The 26,204-nt window shown below is 45.5% G+C and overlaps 1 protein-coding gene across 3 annotated transcripts in view; it reads left to right on the top strand.

Moving 5' to 3' along the window:
- Nucleotides 1-26,204, top strand: part of CUX1 (cut like homeobox 1) — a 447,664-nt gene that overhangs the window by 323,250 nt on the left and 98,210 nt on the right. For 2 of the 3 annotated variants that reach the window (XM_077294435.1, XM_077294436.1), the window contains 2 exons: nt 16,385-16,687; nt 16,799-16,987. The exons of the other annotated variant lie outside the window; for it this stretch is intronic. In XM_077294435.1, the coding sequence (XP_077150550.1) occupies nt 16,385-16,687; nt 16,799-16,987 (492 nt within the window). The remainder of the gene's footprint in view (nt 1-16,384; nt 16,688-16,798; nt 16,988-26,204) is intronic. 3 annotated transcript variants of the gene reach the window in all.

Consider the following 26,204-nt stretch of genomic DNA (forward strand, 5'->3'; position numbering starts at 1 on the left):
GGCGCGCACCCAACGTCAGACACACCGTTGTAACATGAAGGGCCCTGGGACGGTACCGCCGGCCACAAGAGAGTTCACCCCCCCCCCCCCCAGCTCAAACTGTGCTCTACCACGTGCAAAATTATCTCGCACAGCTCCACCAATGTTTAGTCTATGCGCTGACATCATTCAATGCCTGGCACTGACAATATCATCTATGATGCTAGTTAATGTAGTCTGGGTCAGTGTCCTATATTGACACCAGTAAATACTTACTGCCAAATTACTATGTCAGAAACTCAGCAGATGAGCCCACCCCTGTACCTAAGTATGCCACACTTTTTTTTTTTGTTGTTGTTGTTTTGCGAGACATTAACATCTATTTATTTTTTGTGAGTACTAACTGTGTCAGACACTCCTTGCAATCGTCCACCGCTGACCACACCAATGCTGCCTGTGTACCCCTGCGAGATAACTCTAAGTGCCTTGAGCCTATTTTTATTTATTTTAGGCCTAGTAAGCCTGTCTGTGGTCCCTCCTTGCAATCCTCCTCCACTGACCACAACAATGCTGCCTGTGTACCCATGTAACCTATTTAAAACTGCATAGAGCCTATTTTTATTTATTTTAGGCCTAGTAAGCCTGTCTGTGGTCCCTCCTTGCAATCCTCCTCCACTGACCACAACAATGCTGCCTGTGTACCCATGTAACCTATTTAAAACTGCATAGAGCCTATTTTTATTTATTTTAGGCCTAGTAAGCCTGTCTGCTGTCCCTCCTTGCAATCCTCCTCCACTGACCACAACAATGCTGCCTGTGTACCCATGTAACCTATTTAAAACTGCATAGAGCCTATTTTTATTTATTTTAGGCCTAGTAAGCCTGTCTGCGGTCCCTCCTTGCAATCCTCCTCCACTGACCACAACAATGCTGCCTGTGTACCCATGTAACCTATTTAAAACTGCATAGAGCCTATTTTTATTTATTTTAGGCCTAGTAAGCCTGTCTGCGGTCCCTCCTTGCAATCCTCCTCCACTGACCACAACAATGCTGCCTGTGTACCCATGTAACCTATTTAAAACTGCATAGAGCCTATTTTTATTTAGGCCTAGTAAGCCTGTCTGCGGTCCCTCCTTGCAATCGTCCTCCGCTGACCACACCAATGCTGCCCGTGTACCCCTGGAACCTATTTAAAAGTTCATAGAGCCTATTTATATATTTTATTTAATATTAATAAAGCCATGATGGACTACGCTGTACCACGCTACAAGCTAACCAGTCGACACTTCTTTTACGAGAAAAGCCATCCCAACCCTCCACCAGCATGTAAAAGACCGAATTGTCCATGCACTCTGGCAATCTGTGAGTACAAAGGTGCACCTGACAACAGACGCATGGACCTGTAGGCATGGCCACGGAAGGTTACGTGTCCATTACGGCGCAATGGGTTAATGTGGTGGATGCATGGTCCACAGGGGACAGCCTACTAAGTCTGTCTGCAGTCCCTAATTCAAATTGTCCTCCACTGTATAAATCTGAGCTTCAACCTTCTGGCTCTCATTAAGTGCTTTTTTAAAAAAAATTGGTGGTTAGGGCCTACTAACGGTGTCTGCCGCTCCCTGGTGTTGTCCTCCACTGTATAAATCTGAGCTTCAACCTTCTGGCTCTCATTAAGTGCTGTTTTTTAAAAATTTGGTGGTTGGGGCCTACTAACGGTGTCTGCTGCTCCCTGGTGTTGTCCTCCACTGTATAAATCTGAGCTTCAACCTTCTGGCTCTCGTAAAGTGCTGTTTTTTAAAAATTTGGTGGTTGGGGCCTACTAACGGTGTCTGCCGCACCTTGGTGTTGTCCTGTGTTATTTTCCTGACCTTTAATCTTCAGGCTTTCGGCCTTCATTTGTAATATTAAACTGCATAGGGCCTACTAGTTGGGTTGGGCCTACTAACGGTGTCTGCCGGTCAAAGGTGTTCTCCTCCACTGAACAAAGCAGTGCCGCCTGTTTACTCCTGTTACCAATTTTGAACTTTATTTTGCCCACTTTATTATTTGGGCCTACTAACTGTGTCTGCCTCTCATTACAGTTGTCCTCCACTGAACTAAGCAATGCTGCCTGGTTAGTCCTGTTACCAATTTTGAATTGCATTTAGCCCACTTTATTATTTGGCCCTATATCAGTGTTTCCTCCTCATCCTGCCCATTGCCCAGCCGGTGCTACATGAGTCTTGTGGTACTTTGACCCAGACCACTACATTCCCCTTGCACGCTACACAGCCACAATCTGACCCTGCTGAAAGTCAGGTTCCCCTTCCCGCATACTATACCACCTTACACAGGGACAAAGAGGAAGGTGCAGATGAAAGTGCAGGTTTCTTTAACAGGTAGGGGGCATACTCGATGGCGACATCACAGGCACAGGGCCCCTCAGAGTACGCAAAAGTGTCGCTGCCGGTGGGAGGCGCCCCCGCCGTGCAAACACACCGCTGTACTTTGAGGGGCCCTGTGCCAGTGCCAATGCGAACGAGTGGGCCCCCCCTGCTTGCTCAGGATCACAGCACTTGCAACGTTGAAATACTTACCTCTCCCTGCTCCACCGCCGTGACGTAGTCCACGTTTCCTGGGCCCACTAAAACCTTGAACCAGCCCTACCCCCCACAACTTTTGCCAAATGACCCCCAATTTCTAATGCCCAACTATTATTATAAAGTTAATTAAGATTGACAAGCTTCAGAAACAAGAATGGATGTTTTTGGCATTAAAATGGGCACTGTAGGTGTTTTCCTGGCCTCCACTCACTGCCGACTATGCTTCCCCATTGACTTGCATTGGGTTTCATGTTTCGGTCGATCCCCGACTTTTCGCGATAATCGGCCGACTGCACTCGACTCTGGACAAAGTCGGGTTTCGCAAAACCCGACTCGATCTTAAAAAAATGAAAGTCGCTCAACCCTAGTCACTACACATTAAATATGGCTGCTCTGCAGTTCCGTACAGCGTGTTTACATCCAACAGCTGACCGGTGGGGTGCAGGGTGTCGGAAATTGATGACCTGTGGATAGGTCATCAATATGTTGAGCCCCGACAGCCGCATTAATGCCTACTTTCTTAGACATGGTGCTGCTCCTGTTCACGTCTTTGTGTATGGCTTAGATATTACTGTATCCTCCCTATGATACCAGGCATTAGTGCCGTTTTGATAAACACTGAGATTTTTCTCGGCACTCTTCATCTCTCTTTTCAAACCCTGTTGCCCGTTCCGAAATCTCATGCCACTAAATGATGTATAATCTGCCCCTGTCACTCTTGTAAAATAACATTATGCGTAGCTCTATGTACGTCCGGAGTGCCAGCGAGAATTAGACGGTTTTTAGTATGTCCTTCCCATGGTCGTATTGTAAGGAAGAGTATCAGACCAGTCATCAGATAAATAATGTTTGGGTTCTTGTCAAAATGTCACAGAGCACCCTGCCATTTCATTTCAGCAACTTGTCCTTCTGAATGCACAGTACGCCTTATGGCACGCCAGCAGTAAAAATGTCACTTACAATAATTACTTTTTGGTGAAAATGCTTGCTGACTTCCTACCTTCAAGCTGTTTTTTACACAGCGGGGAGATAATAAGAAATGACTTTATCCTGACTGCTCAAATAAACACTAAATGGAATTTAGGTTATTATTACTGAGAATTGAGGTCTGTGTCTGGAAATTTAAAAGAAGGATCTGATAAATGGAAGATTTGTTTCTAAAAATTACAATACGGTTTTCTTTATAAAATTCCCGATAACGTTATCCCCTTAATAGGAGCTTTGCTATTATTTATCTTTAATGGAAAGAAATGCATTGTGCATGTGTCTCCAGTATGGCTGCCTTACCGCACCCAGCTTTCCTGGAGTCTGTAGTGGCAAATCTGCCTGACAATGCTCTGTAGTGTATGCAGAGAAATAGATGTTTTTTATGTATTAGTAGGTATCTGGGAACACTAGACTATAGTCAGGTTTCAAAGTAAAAAAATAATAATAATTGTAATATTTTTGGCAGAATATATACAGAGAGATAAATACAGGTATATGTAATATATAGGGGTTTTTTTAGTGTTGGCACTAAATTTGCAATAGAAAATACAGTAGTGTTGTTCCCTTTAATTGAAATATCTGATATTACACTGCATATATGCTTTCACAATGAGGCATGGGCATAAAAATGACATCACTAGCTGCAAACATACACAGTGGTGTGAAAGTGTTTTCCCCTTCCTGATTTCCTATTCTTTTGCAGGTTTGTCACACTTAATGTTTCAGATCACCAAACAAATTTCAATATTAGACAAAGATAAAACAAGTAAACACAAAATGCAGTTTTTAAATAAAGCTTTTTATTTTTAAGGGAAAAAGAAATCCAAACCTACAGAGCCCTGTGTGAAAATGTGATTGCCCCCTAAACCTAATAACTGATTGGGCCATCCTTAGCAGCAACAACTGCAATCAAGAGTTTCCAATAATGAAACGGCAATGAGTCTTTTACAACGCTCTGGAGGAATTTTGTCCCACTCATTTTTGCAGCATTGGTGTAAACATTTTCCACACCACTGTACATTGCTGTAAATGATGAGATCACTAGCTACAAAAATAATCATTGCTGTAAGTGATCACATCATTAGCTCTAAACCTAAACATTGCTGTAAGTGATCACATTATTAACTATAGGGTCTGACATGCAGTCCCAAGTCATGCGTTTGGCCTGAGGAAAATGCCTCCACCAATGCAGTTAGCTTGGGAGGGAAGGGTGTGAACACTTCTGCTCATTCAAGGGGCTGATCCCAGGAGAGGGAGAACAATAAGCCACATGTTTAGTGAGTGAGTTGGTGCAGAGACCTCAAGGGGTGAGGATCTGTTGGAGGTACTGGTGCCCATGTATGGATGGCCTATGGAGTTTGGAGATTGATTGCCACCTGGGCTGGATACACGTGCTACAGCCGTGGTGTCACGGTGTGACTCGACCCAATGGGTGGTCGGTCAGCTAACGGCACAATACATATACAACAGGGATGGTATAGGGGAGAGGAAGGCACTACCAATAGGGAGTGAGGGAATGGTCACCACCTGAGCTGAAACCTGAGCCTGTCCCTACTCTTCCCTAACGCCCTATGCGGGTCCTTCCCCCACCCCCGTCGCCGTTGGTATACCTCATCCCTAACTCTGTCCTGGCTAGTGTACTGGCCGGCGACGGACACTAGCCGCACCACTGCAGATATTAACACACGGGAATAGTGACAAACACAAAATGGACGAGGAAAAAAACACTTAGCTTTCTCTGCTGCAAAGCACCACACAGCAGAATAAAGGCGACCGGAATAATGAACCCAGCAGAAGCACCACTGCACCCAGAGAGCTCCTCACTCAGGCTTGGTCACTGAAGATTGCTCTATCACCAACAGTCAGCTGATGCATCAGGTGACCTTTTAAAGGATGGTGGGAGTGGTCACCACCTGCATCAGCTGACTCAGCAGCACTGCAGTAACATCAGTTTGCCAGCAGGGAAAAGAAACTGACATAAAAAGTTTTAAACTGTGTGGAACCAGAGCTGCCATCAATCCAAAACTGGATCATGACACGTGGGTTCTGTCATCTGGATTTGAGGAACTATCTTAAGGACTGTTGCTGCTGGCTGGAGCTGGATACATGTGTTATGGTCATGTCTGGAGGAGCGTGGACTGTGACTACAGTCTATACTGGCGGAAGATACGAATTCTGTGGGCCTACCAAAAGTTGGGAGACAGTGAGTATCGCCTGGTATGGGGGCAGTGCAACTACCAGACCCTGTGGACTGAGGGGTAATATATTTTGGCAATCTACTCGGAGTTGTTGTAAAACAATGGACATAAGGAATAAAAAATAGTTGCATCGCTAACCTGCCTAGGTGATTATTACAACCCCCAACCTCAGATCTTCACAATTACTGTAAGTGATGACATCACTAGCTATAAACATTGCTTTAAGTGATGACATCACTGGTTTAAAGTAAGTGCCTATGTCCAGAGAAGGATAGGTGCATTTCTTTCTGTAGTAACCTGCCAGGATCCACTTAATGAACAATGCCATACTCGGACTATAGGATCCTTTATGTGACGCTTTCCTCTTTGTCAGTTCTGTAGTCTGTTGCTTGTCACAGGCTCCTAAATGTTCAATCTTGGAACTCTGTTGCTCTTTTTATGTTTAATTTTTCAAAGCAAAAATCCCCAATGGGTCTCCACTGTATTAAACCTCACGGCAAACACATCATGTCAAATGTGAAAGTTCTAAATTAACAAGTTCCTTCTAATTGACTCCGCTGCAGGCTCCAGAAGCAGGATGCGCATTTGCTTTCTCCTCAGTGGTGTTTGATACATGACACTCGCTGTCCTTGAAGTCAGCTCTTGCATTTGCAGGAGAAGCAGTTGATGGTTGACTCGCTGAGTAGTGGTGAAGCCGGATGAGCTGAGGCGATTCTTATACACAAACCATTTATGTCGCTCATATGAACATAAGAGTTTGAGAAAGATCATGAGAAAATTCCTAACAAAATCTAAGTTTTGAGAAGTGTCAGGGTTGAAAAAAGTGTAGGTTAGGTTCCCAGCTAAAGAGGTTGCCACTTTGAGGTCAGATGGGAACACACAATTTGATCAAGATGTGTGCTGAGCGCCTCAGAGTTATAGGTATAGTCTATGTGGCAGCTTCAGAATTCCTGTACTCAATGTTTACGGGCTCAGAGAGCGTTTTTCATTTGTTAGCTCATAAGCAGACATACTGAGATGTTGGGGGTCGCGTGAAGTCCCATGGAGGTAACTTAGAATTTGTATTTTTCAGTTTGCGGTTTGGGAATGGTGTAAGGAATACAGTTCGCAGTAAATCTATATAATCTGCTGATGATGCCTAGTTTTATGGTTGCACATTTAGGACAGTATTCATAAATGTGTCCCCCGTCTGTGAGTGTAAGTCAGAATGTAGGCGGTCCGGTTCAGCTGAGCAGAACTACTATTGTTCAGCATTGATTACCAAGCCTGTATTGTCCGGGTCACATAACAATTACCAAGTGTCCCATAAATGAAATGAGGGTTTGTAACAATACAAACTCTTCTTAGCATGCCTGATCAGTGACTGAATCAGCCACCAGTATGCTTAATGGACCAGTATCTTACCCCCCGTAATGACAATCAATGAAAATCTGACAAGTCCAATACACGTGTTAACAATGTTGATTGATCGCTAATGATCCGTCACTAGCACAAATGCAACGATTATCATTATAACTGTAATTTAAGGTCAATTCCCTGCCAAATCCATGTATCCATCTGATGTCACTGAGCTTAGTCACTGGTCGTGTAGCAGAGCCGATCGGGGCTGCATTGTGTGTGCACTGGGATGATCTACCTGCAGTCCTATGTAAAAACTGATATTATATTTATTTATTTGTTACAATGTCCGTTTCATAAGATCTTTACAGTCAAGGTTTATTATAATGTTAATAATATCTGAGCTCTCTCCCCGTCCTTTCCCTATGTACCAGGGACATGCGCCCTCGGTGTGGTGCAGAGCACTATGGTGGAGTAATTAATCTTGCCGCTCTGTAAGTTTTGTTTAGGCTGATTCAGGGAACAAAATTTGAGCAAAACTTAAGATAAGCTCAGCTCACTTTATCAGGCGGGCAGCCATAATGTCGACCTTGCTGTAGGTTAAAGGACGCAGGCCCAAGAAGAAGTCTGTTAATCATGTAGGGAATTCATAGCATCCCTGACAGTGTACAGTGAGCAAGATGGATGACCTGCCAATTTACTCCTGCGCTTGGCTGAATCTGGGCAAATTTACAGTACTGTTTCTCAGCTGCCTGCAATACAGAAATAACATTTGCTAGATTATATATTCTGTGTATAGTGACCTTAGGGTTTAGAGAAGAGATGCTGCCGGATTTATCAGAAGAGGGTCGCGTGATAAAAGCCGTGAATATAAATATATACATATTGTACATACATATATATATTTGTGCATTTCTACATATCGCTATATTCTAAACTCCTCTTTTACGGATATTTCTGTGCTGTTTTTGTGTGCTCATTATCAGCATGGATAGTAGGGCTAATTGTTGTATCAAGGTGACATAATTACATTATATCATTTAATTATACCAAACAGTTGTTATCTGATTTCTGCCATTAGTAATCCACTCTAAAGGTACCGTCACACTCAGCAACTTTGCAACGAGAACGACAACAATCCGTGACGTTGCAGCGTCCTGGATAGCGATCTCGTTGTGTTTGACACGCAGCAGCGATCTGGATCCCGCTGTGCCATCGCTGGTCGGAGCTAGAAGTCCAGAACTTTATTTCGTCGCCAGGTCGGCGTGTATCGTCGTGTTTGACATCAAAAGCAACGACGATAACAATGGATGTAATGGAGCTAACAACCAGCGAGAACGATAAGTGAGTCGCCGTTACGTCACTGGATCGCTCCTGCATCGTTCTGGAGCTGCTGTGTTTGACGTCTCTACAGCGACCTAAACAGCGACGCTCCAGCGATCTAGTTTAGGTCGGCTCGTTGTCTATATCGCCGCAGCGTCGCTGAGTGTGACGGTACCTTTAGTTTATCCTTGTTAAGGATTAATTAAAGGCACCCTGACAGCTCCAAAATAACTTTACCTGCAGATTTAGGGGTAATATGCATGGGGAACAGTGGATACAGGAAGAACATAAGTTTATCCTTCCTACTGCCTCTTGCTTGCAGTCATGAGGGCGGAGCAGGGAGCTGTAACAGTCACCGCTTAATATGCTGTGTATGCATTAATCACCCCAATACACTGATTATAAGGACTGTCAGCACAGAATGACTGTTCAAACCAAGCACAGGCGCTCAGTGCATCACAGAGGGGCCAAGCATTTACATACACCTTCCCACCTGCTTGTTTTCCAATCTATCTCCTCCCTTCTCGAGTTCTATAAAGTCAGAGCTGTCAATCAAAGATGGGGGTTGGTATAGAGGGAAAACAAGCAGGTGGGAAGACGTTGTTAAATGTGTGGCCCCGCCATGATGCACAGAGCACCTATTCTTGGGTTGCACAGTCATTCTGTGCTAACAGTCCCATGTGTGTGCAGGGCAGGCTGTCAGGGGAGTGATTGTCTTCAGCGGTGACTGTTACTTCTCTCTGCACCATGCTGATGACTGGAAGTGAGCGGCTGCCAGGAGAAAGCTTAATGTTCTCCCTTTAGTTACATTTCCATTAACCCTTCCGGACGCAGACGTGATTTAAACTCTATTTTCCTGCAGATTACCACTATATCTATACCATTTTCTCTTTCAAATGTACCTGGGATTTCCCTTGGTTTTTCCCTCTGCTGGCTCCATCTTTTGTAATCAGTCGTCTCTTAGGCTACTTTCACACTAGCGTCGTGCACTGCAGGTCGCTATGCGTCGTTTTGTAGAAAAAACGTATCCTGCAAAAGTGCTTGCAGGATGCGTTTTTTCTCCATTGACTTGCATTAGCGAAGCAGTGCGACACGTCGTGTTGCGTCGGACCGTCGCCACCAAAAAACGTTGCTTGTAATGTTTTTTGGTGCATCGTTCCCGTCTTTTCCGACCACACATGCGGAACTCCGCCCCCTCCTCCCCGCACCTCACAATGGGGCAGCAGATGCGTTGAAAAACAGCATCCGCTGCCCCCGTTGTTCGGCGCATTCACTGCTAGCGTCGGTACGTCGCAACGACGCAATTCGTCGTGCGTCGTCCGACACTAGTGTGAAAGTAGCCTTAGCTAGTGGGTAGAGGCTAGTTGCTAGGGTATACTGAGACATTAGGCATTCCTGCTCTCCTGTCTCTATGTAGCACTGACTCAGAAGCAGAGAGCAGCATGGAGGACATTACTGAGCAGTGTAGCCGTACATTGGTAGATATAGACGAGCGCACAGTGTGTCTGGTGAGTGTCGTAGTGTGTTGGCTTCCACTATGCAGGCAGAATAGATGTTGGATATATGTTGTGTGGGCCTCCCGGCAGCTGCATGTGCCTTATAATAAAGCTCCACCACTGCCGTATGTGAGACAGCGACCACCACAAATAACGAGGGCCCCATAGGAGACAAAAACCTACCGTAGTTTCTATCATTACCAAATACCTGAGCCTTTTATAAACCGGTCCCACAAGTCATACCTTGCATGATGAGTTTAGTGATCACCCTGATTGCGTATTTCTCCCATTCATCACAATTTGTTGTAACCTCTAGATTCAGTAACTTCCTATTTTTAGTAGATTTGTAGTTGGCAGCCTTAACTCTACCACAATGACGGATTCTTACTAGATCCCTATGGCAGGCGTGGAGAGTTACTAGTCATGTCCCATGCCACTGAATACTTTTTTTTGTATTATTATTTATGGTAAGTAGTTTCTAAACTTGGCTCGGTGTTCAGCATCTTTTAGTCTACAACTGAACACTCGTTCTTTCTCGTTAAAAAGCAATATAACGTAGAATTAATCTATAATCTCGGCTCTGAAAATTGACCACAAACAATGCTTTCTTTAAGGGGAATATCCGCATCTCCAGGTCCAGAATTTCTCCAGTTTTTCTGCTCACAATCATTCGTACTTGTGTGTATGGTATACAGAGGTGCACAGTACAGCATAGGCCCTATGCGCGTTTCGCGTAGGCTTCTTCAGGCGGCCCCCTGAAGAAGCCTAGCAAAACACACGTAGGGGCTGGCAGTCTGCTGACATCTGTGACCCACATGGAAGAGGATCAATCTTGTAAAGGCCTCTACACATTATTTAATAATGGTCCATCTTTCTAAGAATTTGATTCCTCCGGTCGTATGCTTTTTAGTTTAGTGTTGTCTCCTGGACTATCTTTACCAGTGTCCTTCATAGTGATTGTACCCATGTAATATCTATACATACATGTATCTAAAGATTTTAGCACTCTTTATACTTGATGTCGATATATAAATATATAATTTTCTACATATTTTGAAGACAGATTCCATGACTCTAATTTTTCTATTTTTTTAATATATTTACTAGATGGTGGCCCGATTCTAACGTATCGGGTATTCTAGAATATGTAGGTAGTATATAGCACAGGCTACGTACTATATTGCACAGTGACGTAGTATATAACACAACCGACGTAGTATATAACATAGCTATGTAGTATATAACAGAGCTACGTAGTGTATTGCACAGGTACATAGTATATTGGTCAGCCACGTAGTATATAGCAGAGCCACGTAGTATATAACATAGCCACGTAGTATATTGTAGAGCCACGTAGTATATTGCACAGGCACGTAGTATATTGCACAGCCACGTAGTATATAACACAGTCACGTAGTGTATTGCACAGCTACGTAGTGTATTGCAGGGCTATGTAGTATATTGGTCAGCGACGTAGTATATAGCAGAGCCGAGTAGTATATAACATAGCCACATAGTATATTGTAGAGGCACATAGTATATTGCATAGCTACGTAGTATATTGCCCAGCCACGTAGTATATAACAGAGCCACGTAGTATATTGCAGTCGACGTAGTATATAACAGAACCGACACAGCCACATAGTATAATGCACTGCTACGTAGTATATAACACAGAGCACGTAGTATATTGGACAGTCACGTAGTATATTGCACAGTCACGTTGTATATTGCCCAGCTACATAGTATATAGCACAGAGATGTAGTATATAACAGAGCCCACGCAGTATGTAACACAGCCCGCATAGTATATAGCAATGTGGGCACTATATGCATGGTTAAAAAAGACTTAAAATAAAAAATAAACATATACTCACCTTCCGAAGGCCCCTTGAAGTCCTGGCGCCTGTGTTCGGTGCACGCGGCAGCTTCTGGTCCCAGGGTTGGTATGCGCGCAGGACCTGTGATGACGTCGCGGTCACATGACCTTGACGTCATGGCAGGTCCTTCTCGCATAGCATCCTTTGCACCAGAACCTGCCGCTTGCACTGCCGAGGACAGCGCGTGACGTCGGATGGTGAGAATAAACTTTTTTTTATTATTATTATTTGTAACATTAGATCTTTTTACTATTGATGCTGCATACGCAGCATCAATAGTAAAAAGTTGGTCACACAGGGTTAATAGCTGCGTTAACGGAGTGCGTTACACCGCAGTCCGTTAACGCTGCCATTAACCCTGTGTGAGCACTCAGCGCTGACTGCAGGGCAGTAAAGCAGCGGCCATTTCGCTGCCAGACTATGGCCGTTGCTGATTGGTCGTGGGTGTTTTGCCACGACCAGTCAGCGACTTGGATTTCCATGACAGACAGAGGCCGCGAACAATGAATATCCGTGACAGACAGAAGGACAGACGGAAGTGACCCATAGACAACTCTATAGTAGATGGGAGTTTTTCTGTCGTTTTGGCAGAGTTAAGCCATTTCTGACATTATCAGATATTGTATATTATTGAATATTGCCCTGATCTAATTATTCATAAACAATATGAATAATTAGATAGTGGCTGATGAGAAAACTGTACTAGGTCAAGATTTTGGTTAAATACAATGTAAAAATTAGAAAGATGCTGGGTAATCCAAGATGCTAGCATACCTTTATGTGCCTCCTGTGCATTGTATTGTCAGAAAATTATTTACCGTATATACTCGAGTATAAGCCGACCCGAGTATAAGCTGACACCCCTAATTTTGCAACAAAAAACTGGGAAAACTTATTGACTCAAATATAAGCCTAGGGTGGAAAATGCAGCAGCTACCGGTAAATGTCAAAAATAAAAATAGATACCAATAACAGTAAAATTAATTGAGACATCAGTAGGTTAAGTGTTTTTGAATATCCATATTGAGTCAGGAGCCCCATATAATGCTCCATACAGTTCATTATGGCCCCATAAGATGCTCCATATACAAATATGCTCCATATAATGCTCCATGCAGTTCTTTATGGCCCCATAGATGCCTCATATAATGCTCCATGCAGTTCTTTATGGCCCCATAGATGCCCCATATAATGCTCCATGCAGTTCTTTATGGCCCCATAGATGCTCCATATAATGCTCCATGCAGTTCTTTATGGCCCCATGTAATGCTCCATATAATGCTCCATGCAGTTATGGCCCCATAGATGCCCCATATAATGCTCCATGCAGTTATAGCCCCATAGATGCCCCATATAATGCTCCATGCAGTTATGGCCCCATAGATGCCCCATATAATGCTCCATGCAGTTATGGCCCCATAGATGCCCCATATAATGCTCCATGCAGTTCTTTATGGCCCCATAGACGCTCCATATAGCATTGTGCCACATGTAATGCTGCTGCACTAGAAAAAAAAAATTACATACTCGCCTCTCGTCGCTGCCCCTCAGCGTCCCGTCTCTCCGCACTGACTGTTCAGGCAGAGGGCGGCGCGCACACTAATACGTCATCGCGCCCTCTGACCTGAACAGTCACAGCAAGAGGACGGGAAGATGGAGCGTCGGTGGAGCGAGGGAAGGTAAATATGAAATACTCACCTGCTCCCGGCGTTCCTGACGCGGTCCCTGCATGTCCCACGGTGTTCGGCGCAGCAGCTTCTTCTTGTAATGAGCGGTCACATGGTACCGCTCATTACAGTAATGAATATGCGGCTCCAACCCTGTGGGAGTGGAGTCCATATTCATAACTTTAATGAGCGGTACCACGTGACCGCTGAAGAGGGGAAGAACTTGAAGCTGCCGTGCCGAACACCGCGGGACATGCAGGGACCGCGTCAGGAGCGCCGGGAGCAGGTGAGTATTTGACAGGCGTCGCTCCCCCTCACCGGCCGACCCCCCCGCCTTCCATGACTCGAGTATAAGCCGAGAGGGGCACTTTCGGCCCATTTTTTTGGGCTTAAAATCTCGGCTTATACTCGAGTGTGTACGGTACATCAGGTCTTTATTATATTCGCAGTTAAAAAAGTTTTATTTCTTTCTTAGTGTTGTGTCAAAATCTTCAAGTATTGCAGGTTCACACTGACCTTTAGAGAAATCGCAATGTGCTGATAATTCCTGTTCTCTAGTTCCTTTGTCATCTTTGTATGTACAGGACGGTCATTTTATTACTATTAGAGGTTAGGCCAATTACTAACATCTATAATGTTCTGCTGGGGCCTAGATAGGATAGGAACACAACACTGTGTACACAGAGCCCTCTGTATACAGCTCCTCCATGGTAAAGGCTGCACGCCATCACTTTATGGAGACTGTAATCTGACATTTCTCTGTAATTTACCTCCCATTCATTTATTTCAGCTGCCATAGCACCCTCCCAGCAGCGAGGTGTATGTCTCCAATATACAAAATTCATCATATATTATATATACTCTCAAATCTAATTAAATAAAATGTAATATGTTACAGTCCCTTTAAGATATTTTATTTTCAGCTATTTGAAAATTATTTGCTGTACTAGAAAATGACATGCAGTTTATGAATTTAAAGGGAAAGTGTCATCAGAAAATGACTTATTGTTTAAATCGGGTGTTTCATGTAAAATTTATTTTTTAAACATTTTTGATAATGTTGTTTTTTTTTTTGTTTGTTTTTTTTTTACATTTTTCATACCTCTATCTATAAATCTATCTATCTAGCTATCTATCTCTTGCCCTTTTTCACACTGACCACTAGGCCTAACGTTAGACTCCTACATCCCTTTTTTCACTAGGACATTAGCATCTATTGAATGTCTTAACTAGGCATGCTCTGATCCGGACAGAGGTCATGGACATTAGTGCCCACCCTGCCTTCACAATGTATGACAAGGTGTTACTTTTCCTTATACTTCCTGTTCTGTACAGACTTTTCAGCAGTTTCATTATCATCACCGACAATACAAGTGTAGTATTAGGCCTATTTGTCAATGTGAAAATGACAATATTTCTAATTTTTTTGTTGCATGGACATGATATGGAAAACTGAAAAAAAAAAACATTATCAACCGTTTTCTTTTTTTTTTTCTTTTTTCTTTTTTTTTTTTTAAGCACCACTCCAGATTTTTTTTTTTCATTTCGGTGCTGGAGTGGTGCCATTAATCTAAGTTTCCTGACCCTAGTATTATACTTACCAGCCACCGTCTTCGGCTCACCCTGGAACTGCTCCGGTCCCGGTCTGCCATCTTGTGACCGCAACTTCTAACTGACCAGAAGTCAGAGGTAAGGGTCACCAGCTCTCTGTGCAAGTCTATGGGATCCCCGTTTTGGCCTCGTTCTGACTCTCATAGACTTACATTGAGCTGTGATTTTTGGCTCGCCCATCAAACACTGGAGCGACTCGGCAGAAGACCGGCTACAGCAGAGCTGATAACAGATCAAGTCGGTGGCTGGCAAGTATGAGACTAGGGGCAGGAGGGAACTTAGATTGATGGCACTACTCCAGATTTTTTTTTTCTTTTTAATTTTGATGGTGGAGTGGTTCCATTAATCTACGTTCCCTGACCCTAGTTTTATACTTCCCAGCCATAGTCTTCAGTTCTTCCCAGTGCTGCTCCGGTCCCATGCCACCATCAGCAGGGCTGATAGCAGATCAAGGCTGTGGCTGGTAAGTATGAGACTAAGGGCAGGAGGGAACTTAGATCGGTGGCACCACTCCAGCAGTAAGATAATTAAAAATACAAAAGCAGCTGGAGTGGTGCTTTAAAAGCAATCTGTCACCTCATTTTTCGCATATAAGCTGCGGCCACCGCCATTAGGGGCTTATATACAACATTCTGTAATGCTGTAGATAAGCCCCCAATGTAACCTGAAAGATAAGAAAAACAAGTTAGATTATACTCACCTGGGGGGCGGTCCGGTCCGATCCGATGGGTGTCGCAGGTCCAGGTCCAGCGTTTCCCATCTTCATATGATGACATCCTCTTCCTTGCTTCTGTTGCGGCTTCTGTGCAGGCGTACTGATTTGCCCTGTTGAGGGCAGAGCAAAGTACTGCAGTGCGCAGGTGCCGGGAAAGGTCAGAGAGGCCCAGTGCCTGTGACCGGAAGCAAGGAAGAGGACGTCATCGTATGAAGATAGGAGGCGCCGGACCCGGACCTGTGATGCCCATCGGACCAGAACCGGACCGAGACCGCCCCTGGGTGAGTATAATCTAACCTGTTTTTCTTATCTTTCAGGATACATCGGGGGCTTATCTATAGCATTACAGAATACTGTAGATAAGCCCCTAATGGCGGTGGCCGCAGCTTATATGCGGAAAATGAGAGACAGGTTCCCTTTAAATTACAAAATCCGCTGGAGTGGTGCTTTAAATACATTTAGCATAAAAACTTGATTTAAAAAATAGGTCATTTTCTGACGTCACGTTCCCCAGCTTTGGGGAAGATAAAAAAAAGAAATCTTTTAATAACTGTTCTTTTTCATCTGCATCTTAAAGTAAATGATATGCAATTATTATATTGTTATAGAAAACACTCCAAAAAGCTCGACCAGCTGCAGTCCCGCTCCAGAGTCTCCAATGAGCTCCAGTGAATCGGTGAAGAGCCTGACAGAACTGGTGCAACAGCCGTGCCCCACAATTGACACCTGCAAAGAAGGCGAGGCGCAGGAATCAAGTGATGCCACAGGTGGTGACTCCCAACCAGCAACGCCACTTCCATTCCCCGGCCATTCCGCACTAAGCATCCAAGAGCTGGTGGCCATGTCCTCAGAGCTGGACACCTATGGCATCACCAAGAGGGTGAAGGAGGTTTTAACGGACAATAATTTAGGTATACAAAGCTGTTCAGAAAGCGGTGCAGGGAATGAGAAGTCGTTGATTTCCTTTCATACAGTCGTAGGATCGCAATATTCATCTATTTGCCATGTCTTCCTCTGTTTAGGTCAGCGACTGTTTGGAGAGACCATTCTTGGCTTAACTCAAGGCTCAGTCTCTGATTTGCTGGCCAGACCAAAGCCCTGGCATAAACTAAGTTTAAAAGGAAGAGAGCCATTTGTACGAATGCAGCTGTGGCTCAATGATCCAAACAATGTAGATAAGCTCATGGACATGAAACGGATGGAAAAGAAAGGTATGAATCAATGCGGTTTCACTAGTTGCAGTATCTAATTCTTAGCAGCTCCAAAATCTTCGCAGCAAATCTCTTGCTTTTCCCAGCGCCTCATCAATCCCGAGGGTCTATATTTGCTTTGATGCAATGCTATATAATTGCTTGGCCAATTAGCCTCAAAGCGATGTCTATGTGTACGACATAGAACTGTCATGACCAAGGATTGGCTGCAGTGGTCCATACAGCCCATGATCGCAGCAGCAAAGTTAACAAAGACTGGCACGGAGACCAAGAGGAATTGTTTATTAATTTTAATTTTTCCTGGGCAACTCCTTGAAGTGCTGACATAACGCAGACTTTAGCCAATCCTTAGTGCAGCTATGATGCAAGAGGCACTAATATACTGATTTAGAAAAACTTTCACAGTACTGTGCTTTAATAGAGCTTTAAAAGAGAACACGCTGACTGCCTGCGGCTGCCGCTATGAGGGGATGACACCATACTGATACACATTGAACTCAATTATACCACAGCATGCAGCAAACTGCCGCCGGTGGCAACCGCAGGCAGTCAGCATAGGACTCTGTGTTAGAAAAATGGAGAACCATCTACATTAAAAATATATTAAAATGGAAATTGGCAAAAAATGTTGGACCTAAAGCAACGTAATGATAAAAGATGGAGCTTCACTTCAAGTGAATAGGACAGAACTGCAATACCAAGTACAGCATTATCCAGCAAAGAGCAGTGCGAACAGGGAAGGGGACATGGCAGTGACGGGAGCATCGCGGCCCCTGCATACAGCTCATCAGTGGGGATGCTGAGAGTCGGCCCCCACTGATCTAATAGTGAGGGGGACATGGATGTGACGGGAGCATCGCGGCCCCTGCATACAGCTCATCAGTGGGGATGCTGAGAGTCGGCCCCTAGTGATCTAATAGTGAGGGGGACATGGCAGTCATAGGAGCATCGCGGCCCCTGCATACAGCTCATCAGTGAGGATGCTGAGAGTCAGCCCCTACTGATCTAATAGTGAGGGGGACATGGCAGTCACAGGAGCATCGCGGCCCTTGTATACAGCTCATCAGTGAGGATGCTGAGAGTCGGCCCCTACTGATCTAATAGTGAGGGGGACATGGCAGTCACAGGAGCATCGCGGCCCCTGCATACAGCTCATCAGTGGGGATGCTGAGAGTCGGCCCCTAGTGATCTAATAGTGAGGGGGACATGGCAGTCACAGGAGCATCGCGGCCCCTGCATACAGCTCATCAGTGAGGATGCTGAGAGTCGGCCCCTAGTGATCTAATAGTGAGGGGGACATGGCAGTCACAGGAGCATCGCGGCCCCTGCATACAGCTCATCAGTGAGGATGCTGAGAGTCGGCCCCTAGTGATCTAATAGTGAGGGGGACATGGCAGTGACGGGAGCATCGCGGCCCCTGCATACAGCTCATCAGTGGGGATGCTGAGAGTCGGCCCCCACTGATCTAATAGTGAGGGGGACATGGATGTGACGGGAGCATCGCGGCCCCTGCATACAGCTCATCAGTGGGAATGCTGAGAGTCGGCCCCTAGTGATCTAATAGTGAGGGGGACATGGCAGTCACAGGAGCATCGCGGCCCCTGCATACAGCTCATCAGTGAGGATGCTGAGAGTCGGCCCCTACTGATCTAATAGTGAGGGGGACATGGCAGTCACAGGAGCATCGCGGCCCTTGTATACAGCTCATCAGTGAGGATGCTGAGAGTCGGCCCCTACTGATCTAATAGTGAGGGGGACATGTCAGTGACAGGAGCATCGCGGCCCCTGCATACAGCTCATCAGTGAGGATGCTGAGAGTCGGCCCCCACTGATCTAATAGTGAGGGGGACATGGCAGTCATAGGAACATCGCAGCCCCTGCATACAGCTGATTAGTGAGGATGCTGAGAGTCGGCCCCTACTGATCTAATAGTGAGGGGGACAGGGCAGTCACAGGAGCATCGCGGCCCCTGCATACAGCTCATCAGTGAGGATGCTGAGAGTCGGCCCCTACTGATCTAATAGTGAGGGGGACATGGCAGTCACAGGAGCATCGCGGCCCTTGTATACAGCTCATCAGTGAGGATGCTGAGAGTCGGCCCCTACTGATCTAATAGTGAGGGGGACATGGCAGTCACAGGAGCATCGCGGCCCCTGCATACAGCTCATCAGTGAGGATGCTGAGAGTCGGCCCCTAGTGATCTAATAGTGAGGGGGACATGGCAGTCACAAAAGCATCGCGGCCCCTGCATACAGCTCATCAGTGAGGATGCTGAGAGTCGGCCCCTACTGATCTAATAGTGAAGGGAACATGGCAGTCACAGGAGCATCGCGGCCCCTGCATACAGCTCATCAGTGGGGATGCTGAGAGTCGGCCCCTACTGATCTAATAGTGAAGGGGACATGGCAGTCACAGGAGCATCGCGGCCCTTGTATACAGCTCATCAGTGAGGATGCTGAGAGTCGGCCCCTACTGATCTAATAGTGAAGGGGACATGGCAGTCACAGGAGCATCGCGGCCCCTGCATACAGCTCATCAGTGGGGATGCTGAGAGTCGGCCCCTAGTGATCTAATACTGAGGGGGACATGTCAGTGACAGGAGCATCGTGGCCCCTGCATATAGCTCATCAGTGAGGATGCTGAGAGTCGGCCCCCACTGATCTAATAGTGAGGGGGACATGTCAGTGACAGGAGCATCGCGGCCTCTGCATACAGCTCATCAGTGGGGATGCTGAGAGTCGGCCCCTAGTGATCTAATACTGAGGGGGACATGTCAGTGACAGGAGCATCGTGGCCCCTGCATATAGCTCATCAGTGAGGATGCTGAGAGTTGGCCCCCACTGATCTAATAGTGAGGGGGACATGGCAGTCATAGGAACATCGCAGCCCCTGCATACAGCTGATTAGTGAGGATGCTGAGAGTCGGCCCCTACTGATCTAATAGTGAGGGGGACAGGGCAGTCACAGGAGCATCGCGGCCCCTGTATACAGCTCATCAGTGAGGATGCTGAGAGTCGGCCCCCACTGATCTAATAGTCATGCCCTATCAGAGGGTGGTGTGTGTTCAGTATCTTCTAGAATGGAGAACGATTACAGATCGCACATCTCGCTCTGGAGGACCTGTATCGTCCTGCATCATACAGATAAATATTGATTTGAGTAGGCACTTTGTAACGCCTCATTTCTCCTGGGGTGGCGCTGTAGAGGAATTGAACAGATATTGATGTTTCCTCACGGATTGCGTTGGGGATTACTTAATAGATAAACTGTGATCTTCCTCTTGTCAATGGCCCCTTCTAACATGTATGGATCCTAAAATGGAAAACCCTTTTAAAAACACAGCATTTGAAATTGTTTGTAGTAATAATAGGAAATAAAGAGAATTAGGTGGTAGGTTTGTCCAGGGGCGTAACGACCACAGTTGCACAGGGCATGACTGGGCCCATGATGGTGAGGGGCCCATCAGTGCCCTCACAAACCTCATCTGTATGTGTGTCCTTGGACGCACATTCAGCAGAACTATATATATATATATATATATACACATGCTGACAGCCAGTCAGAGGCCAGCAGCTGACGTTGGTGTGCACATGACAAGGGGCACATGGCAGTGTCTTCATGCGCTCCCATCACTTTCACACTGATTTCAGCTGTTGTCTTCAGAAGAGGACGCCACATGACGGGGGAGCAGAGGGAAAATGAGTATAACGGTTTATTTTTTCTATGCATTACAACGCACAGCGGCAGAATGAACACACATACCAGGATGAGATATATATACCAGGATGGAGCCCAGGATAAGGGACATGCATTCCAGCATGGGAGATTGGGAAATATATATTCCAGGATGAGGCCCAGGATAAGGGACATGTGGAATTACATACTTAACAAAAAAAGTGTGAAACAACTGAAATTATGTCTTATATTCTAGGTTCTTCAAAGTAGCCACCTTTTCCTTTGATGACTGCTTTGCACACTCTTGGCATTCTCTTGATGAGCTTCAAGAGGTAGTCACCGGGAATGGTTTTCACTTCACAGGTGTGCCCTGTCAGGTTTAATAAGTGTGATTTCTTGCCTTATAAATGGGGTTGGGACCATCAGTTGTATTGTGCAGAAGTCTGGTGGATACACAGCTGATAGTCCTGCTGAATAGACTGTTAGAATTTGTATTATGGCAAAAAAAAAAAGCAGCTAAGTAAAGAAAATCAAGTGGCCATCATTACTTTAAGAAATGAAGGTCTGTCTGTCTGAAAAATTGGGCAAACTTTGAAAGTGTCCCCAAGTGCAGTGGCAAAAACCATCAAGCGCTACAGAGAAACTGGCTAACATGAGGACCGTCCGAGGAAAGGAAGACCAAGAGTCACCTCTGCTTCTGAGGATAAGTTTATCCGAGTCACCAGCCTCAGAAATCGCAGGTTAACAGCAGCTCAGATTAGAGACCAGGTCAATGCCACACAGAGTTCTAGCAGCAGACACATCTCTACAACAACTGTTAAGAGGAGACTTTGTGCAGCAGGCCTTCATGGTAAAATAGCTACTAGGAAACCACTGCTAAGGACAGGCAACAAGCAGAAGAGACTTGTTTGGGCTAAAGAACACAAGGAATGGACATTAGCAGAAAAGGTGAACGGATGGACTCTACATGCCTGGTTCCCACCGTGAAGCATGGAGGAGGAGGTATGATGGTGTGGGGGTGCTTTGCTGGTGACACTGTTGGGGATTTATTCAAAATTGAAGGCATACTGAACCAGCATGGCTACCACAGCATCTTGCAGCGGCATGCTATTCCATCCGGTTTGCGGGTGCTACGCCAGATGACCTGGCAAAGCAGTCATCAAAGCAAAAGGTGGCTACTTTGAAGAACCTAGAATATAAGACATAATTTCAGTTGTTTCACACTTTTTTAAGTATATAATTCCACATGTGTTAATTCATAGTTTTGATGCCTTCAGTGTGAATGTACAATTTTCATAGTCATGAAAATAAAGAAGAATCCTTAAATGAGAAGGTGTGTCCAAACTTTTGGTCTGTACTGTATATACCAGGATGGGACCCAGGATAAGTAAAATGCATGCCAGCATGAGAATATATATACACCAGGATGGGGCCCAGGATAAGGGACATGCATATCAGCATGGGAGATAGATATGCCAGGATGGGGCCCAGGATAAGGGACATGCATACCAGCATGGGAGATATATATACCAGGATGGGGCCCAGGATAAGGGACATACCATATACCAGGATTGTGCCCAGGGTAAAGGACATACATACCAGGATGTGGCCCAGGATAAGGGACATGCATATCAGCATAGGAGATATATATACCAGGATGGAGCCCGGGATAAAGGGATATACACTCCCTGACAGAAGTTATGTCGCTTATCCATGTTATGTAAATAAAAGCTTATAACCTGACGTTAAATTCATCCATTGGTTGTATAAATTATTCTTTTGAAAGCTGAAACCCTCCGAAATGTGGTTTAGGGTAAGAAAATAAATTGGCATCAATGCAGAAATATTGATCAGTTAATGGACACAGAATGGTCAGTTTTTGGCAAGACAAAAGTTTTGTCGCCTGGTCATATAATGCACCCAATCCTAGTTTACATCCTCACCTGTGCTCAGTAAATGATCAGCTAATTAGTGTGTATAAAAAGAAACCCAGCACCCCAGACCTTATAATAATAATCTTTATTTTTATATAGTGCTAACATATTCCGCAGCGCTTTACAGACATTATCATCGCTGTCCCCAATGGGGCTCACAATCTAAATTCCCTATCAGTATGTCTTTGGAATGTGGGAGGAAACCGGAGTGCCCAGAGGAAACCCACGGAGACACGGAGAGAACATTCAAACTCTTTGCAGAAGTTGTCCTTGGTGGAAATTGAACCCAGGACTCCACGCCACTAAGCCACCGTGCTGCCCAGACCTTCACTTGAACTGCAACTTGAGCTTTGACAACATGCCAAATATCCACCCTGCGACCAAAGCCTGGATTATCAAGAGGCTGAAGACCAGATCCACTGCAGAGGTGGCTGGCACCTTTAATGTGTCTCAGCGTCAAGTACAAAGAATTAAAAAAAGATTTGTAGAGACTGGAGATGTGTTTGACAAGCCCAGGTGCGGCAGACCCCGCAAGACAACTGCTCAGGAGGAACACTTGTTGGTTACAAAATCCAAAGCAAGCCCCTCTTCAACCGCAGCAGAGCTCCAACAGGCCTGGACACCTCAAGTCCCTGTGTCAACTAGAACAGTTGGTAGGATTCTGTCTCGAAATGGCCTCTATGGTTGAATCAGTCCCCAGAAGCCAGCACTAAGCAAAAGGCAAATAAAAAGCCGTGTGGAATTTGCAAAGTCCCACAGCCTGCTAAACAGATGGACGCTGGAAAAGTGGCAGAAGCTGGATTTCTCTGATGAATCTTCAGTAGAATTACACCACAGCCACCGCAAATACTGCAGGAGACCTACTGGAGCCCGTATGGATCCAAAATACACCCAGAAAACAGTTAAGTTTGGTTGAGAAAAGATCATGGTCTCGGGTTACATTCAGTATGGGGGTGTGCAAAACATTTGCCAGGTGGAAGGCAAACTCAATAGCCTTAAATATCAAGTAGTATTAGCTACCTCTTATATTCCAAATCATAAAAGGGGTCAAATTCTGCAGCAGGATGGTGCTCCATCTCATACATCCATTCCTACAACAAAGTTCCTCCAGGCAAAAAAGATCAAGGTGCTCAAGGACTGGCCAGCCCAGTCACCAGACATGAACATCATTGAGCATGTTTGGGGTAGGATGAAAGATGAAGCTTGGAAGACAAAACCAAAGAATCTAGATGAACTCTGGGAGGCATGCAAGACTGCATTCTTTGCAATTCCTGATGACTTCATTAATGAATTGTATGAATCATTGTTGAACCGCATGGATGCAGTCCTCCAAGCTCATGGAAGTCACACAAAATATTAAATATGACTCTAATAGCACCACAACTTCATTCACCAATGTTATGCAACATATATTTGTATTTTAAGTTAATTATTTGTTTGAATATCACATTACTTTCTGTGAGCGACAAAACTTTTGTCTTGCCAAAATCTGACCATTCTGTGTCCATTAACTGATCGATATTTCTGCATTGATGCCAATTTATTTTCTTAACCTAAACCACATTTCGGAGGGTTTTAGCTTTCAAAAGAATAATTTATGCAACCAATGGATGAATTTAACGTCAGGTTATAGGCTTTTATTTACATAACATGGATAAGCGACATAACTTCTGTCAGGAGGGAGTGTATATACCAGGATGGGGGGCTGGTCTAGATCTTGCATCGGGGCCCATCGGTCTTCAGGTACCCCACTGTGCTTGTCAGATTAGTGCTTTTAGGAGACGGCCATCCTGCTGGTTACAGTGGTGCACTTAGTACAGACACACCACATAGCCTGTAGTATAATCCAATCCATACTAGCCAAGTTATCTGTCAGTGGCAGGGCATCCTGGAGAGCGTTGCACAAATAGCAAATAACATACTACAACCTCTGCTGTGAACATTAAATTAGAGGATTAAGGACGCTGTAGAGCTCCAAGGAGTAGACACTGTGAGCAGACATGTTTCCAGCCCCAGGTATCTTGTGGTTTATGTCATGTCTACATATGTCACCGAGAACAATTTTAGCAAAGTTATTGAGTTTGATAACGAACCAGGTTACAAAGCGCAAACAATTATTTCATGAGAATAGATATCCTATGATATGACTATACCTAGCAATGCATGCAGTGTATCTGTGCCAAAAGCCATACGCCATACTACTTTCAATGAGAGTTATTGAATTTTCATCTTGTGCTCCAATATGAACCAAATTGAGCACATCTCATCGCTGCCTGGGAACCTTTGCCAAGGAAACAGAGCACACATAAATATTCCATTTACCATATATCCACATTAATGTGTCCACACTGTTAAAGGGGTTCTTCCAGGGCCGTATTTGCCACTAGGCACTCGAGGGCACGTGCCTAGGGCGGGGACGATGCGGGGGGCGGCACCGGAGCAAGGGTTTTTTTTGTTTTGTTTTGTTTTTTCACCTCCCGACCGCCCCAACCCTCGCCCGCCCCCCCCCCCCGGGCCCAGCCAAACTACCCACCCTCCGACCACCGCCCTCCTTGAAGACGATACTCACCCTGCTCCAGCGATGCCTGGTCTCAGCTTATGTAGAGCGTCCTGAGTGAGCGGTCAAGTGGTACCGCTCATTAAGGCTCATGAATATGCGCATATTCATGAGCCTTAATGAGCGGTATCACGTGACCGCTCACGCAGGAAGAAGGTGCCGCGAGCCTGCGCCTTTGCGCCGGGAGTCAGGACAGAGCCGGAGGGATGTCGGCGCGCCCGCTCGGTGTGAGACAGCTGACAGGTGAGTATGAGGGACAGGGGGGATGAAGGAGGACGGTAAGCCGCCCGCGCCATGGGAGAAGGAGCGGAGAGCGGAAGAGGGTGGTGGAGTGATCAGCCATGCATACGGGGGGTCATGCATACAAGAGGTGGGGGGGTTATGAGCCATGCATACAGGGGGGCAGGGGGTGGATATGAGCCATGCATACAGGGGGGGAATTATGAGCCATGCATACAGGAGGTGGGGGGGAATTATGAGCCATGCATAGGGGGATATGAGCCATGCATACAGGGGGGGGTGGAGAGATGAGCCATGCATAGGGGGGGGTGGAGAGATGAGCCATGCATAGGGGGGAATATGAGTCATCCATACAAGAGGTGGGGGGATATGAGCCATGTATACAGGAGGGCTGGGGGCGTGGATATGAGCCATGCATACAGGGGGGGGAATTATGAGCCATGCATAGGGGGATATGAGCCATGCATACGGGGGGGGGAATTATGAGCCATGCATACGCGGGGGGATATGAGCCATGCATATGGGGTGGGAGGAAGATGAGCCATGCATACAAGATGGGAGGGGGGCATTATACACTATTGAGCATCATATGGGGTCATTATACAGTATTGAACATCATGTGGGGTCATTATACAGTATGGAGCATCATGTGTGGCCATTATACAGTATGGAGCATCATGTGTGGCCATTATACAGTATGGAGCATCGTGTGGCCATTATACAGTATGGAGCATCATGTGTGGCCATTATACAGTATTGAGCATCATGTGGGGCCATTATACAGTATGGAGCATCATGTGGGGTCATTATA

The sequence above is a fragment of the Ranitomeya variabilis genome, chromosome 3, assembly GCF_051348905.1.
Source record: "Ranitomeya variabilis isolate aRanVar5 chromosome 3, aRanVar5.hap1, whole genome shotgun sequence".
Lineage (NCBI taxonomy): Eukaryota > Metazoa > Chordata > Amphibia > Anura > Dendrobatidae > Ranitomeya > Ranitomeya variabilis.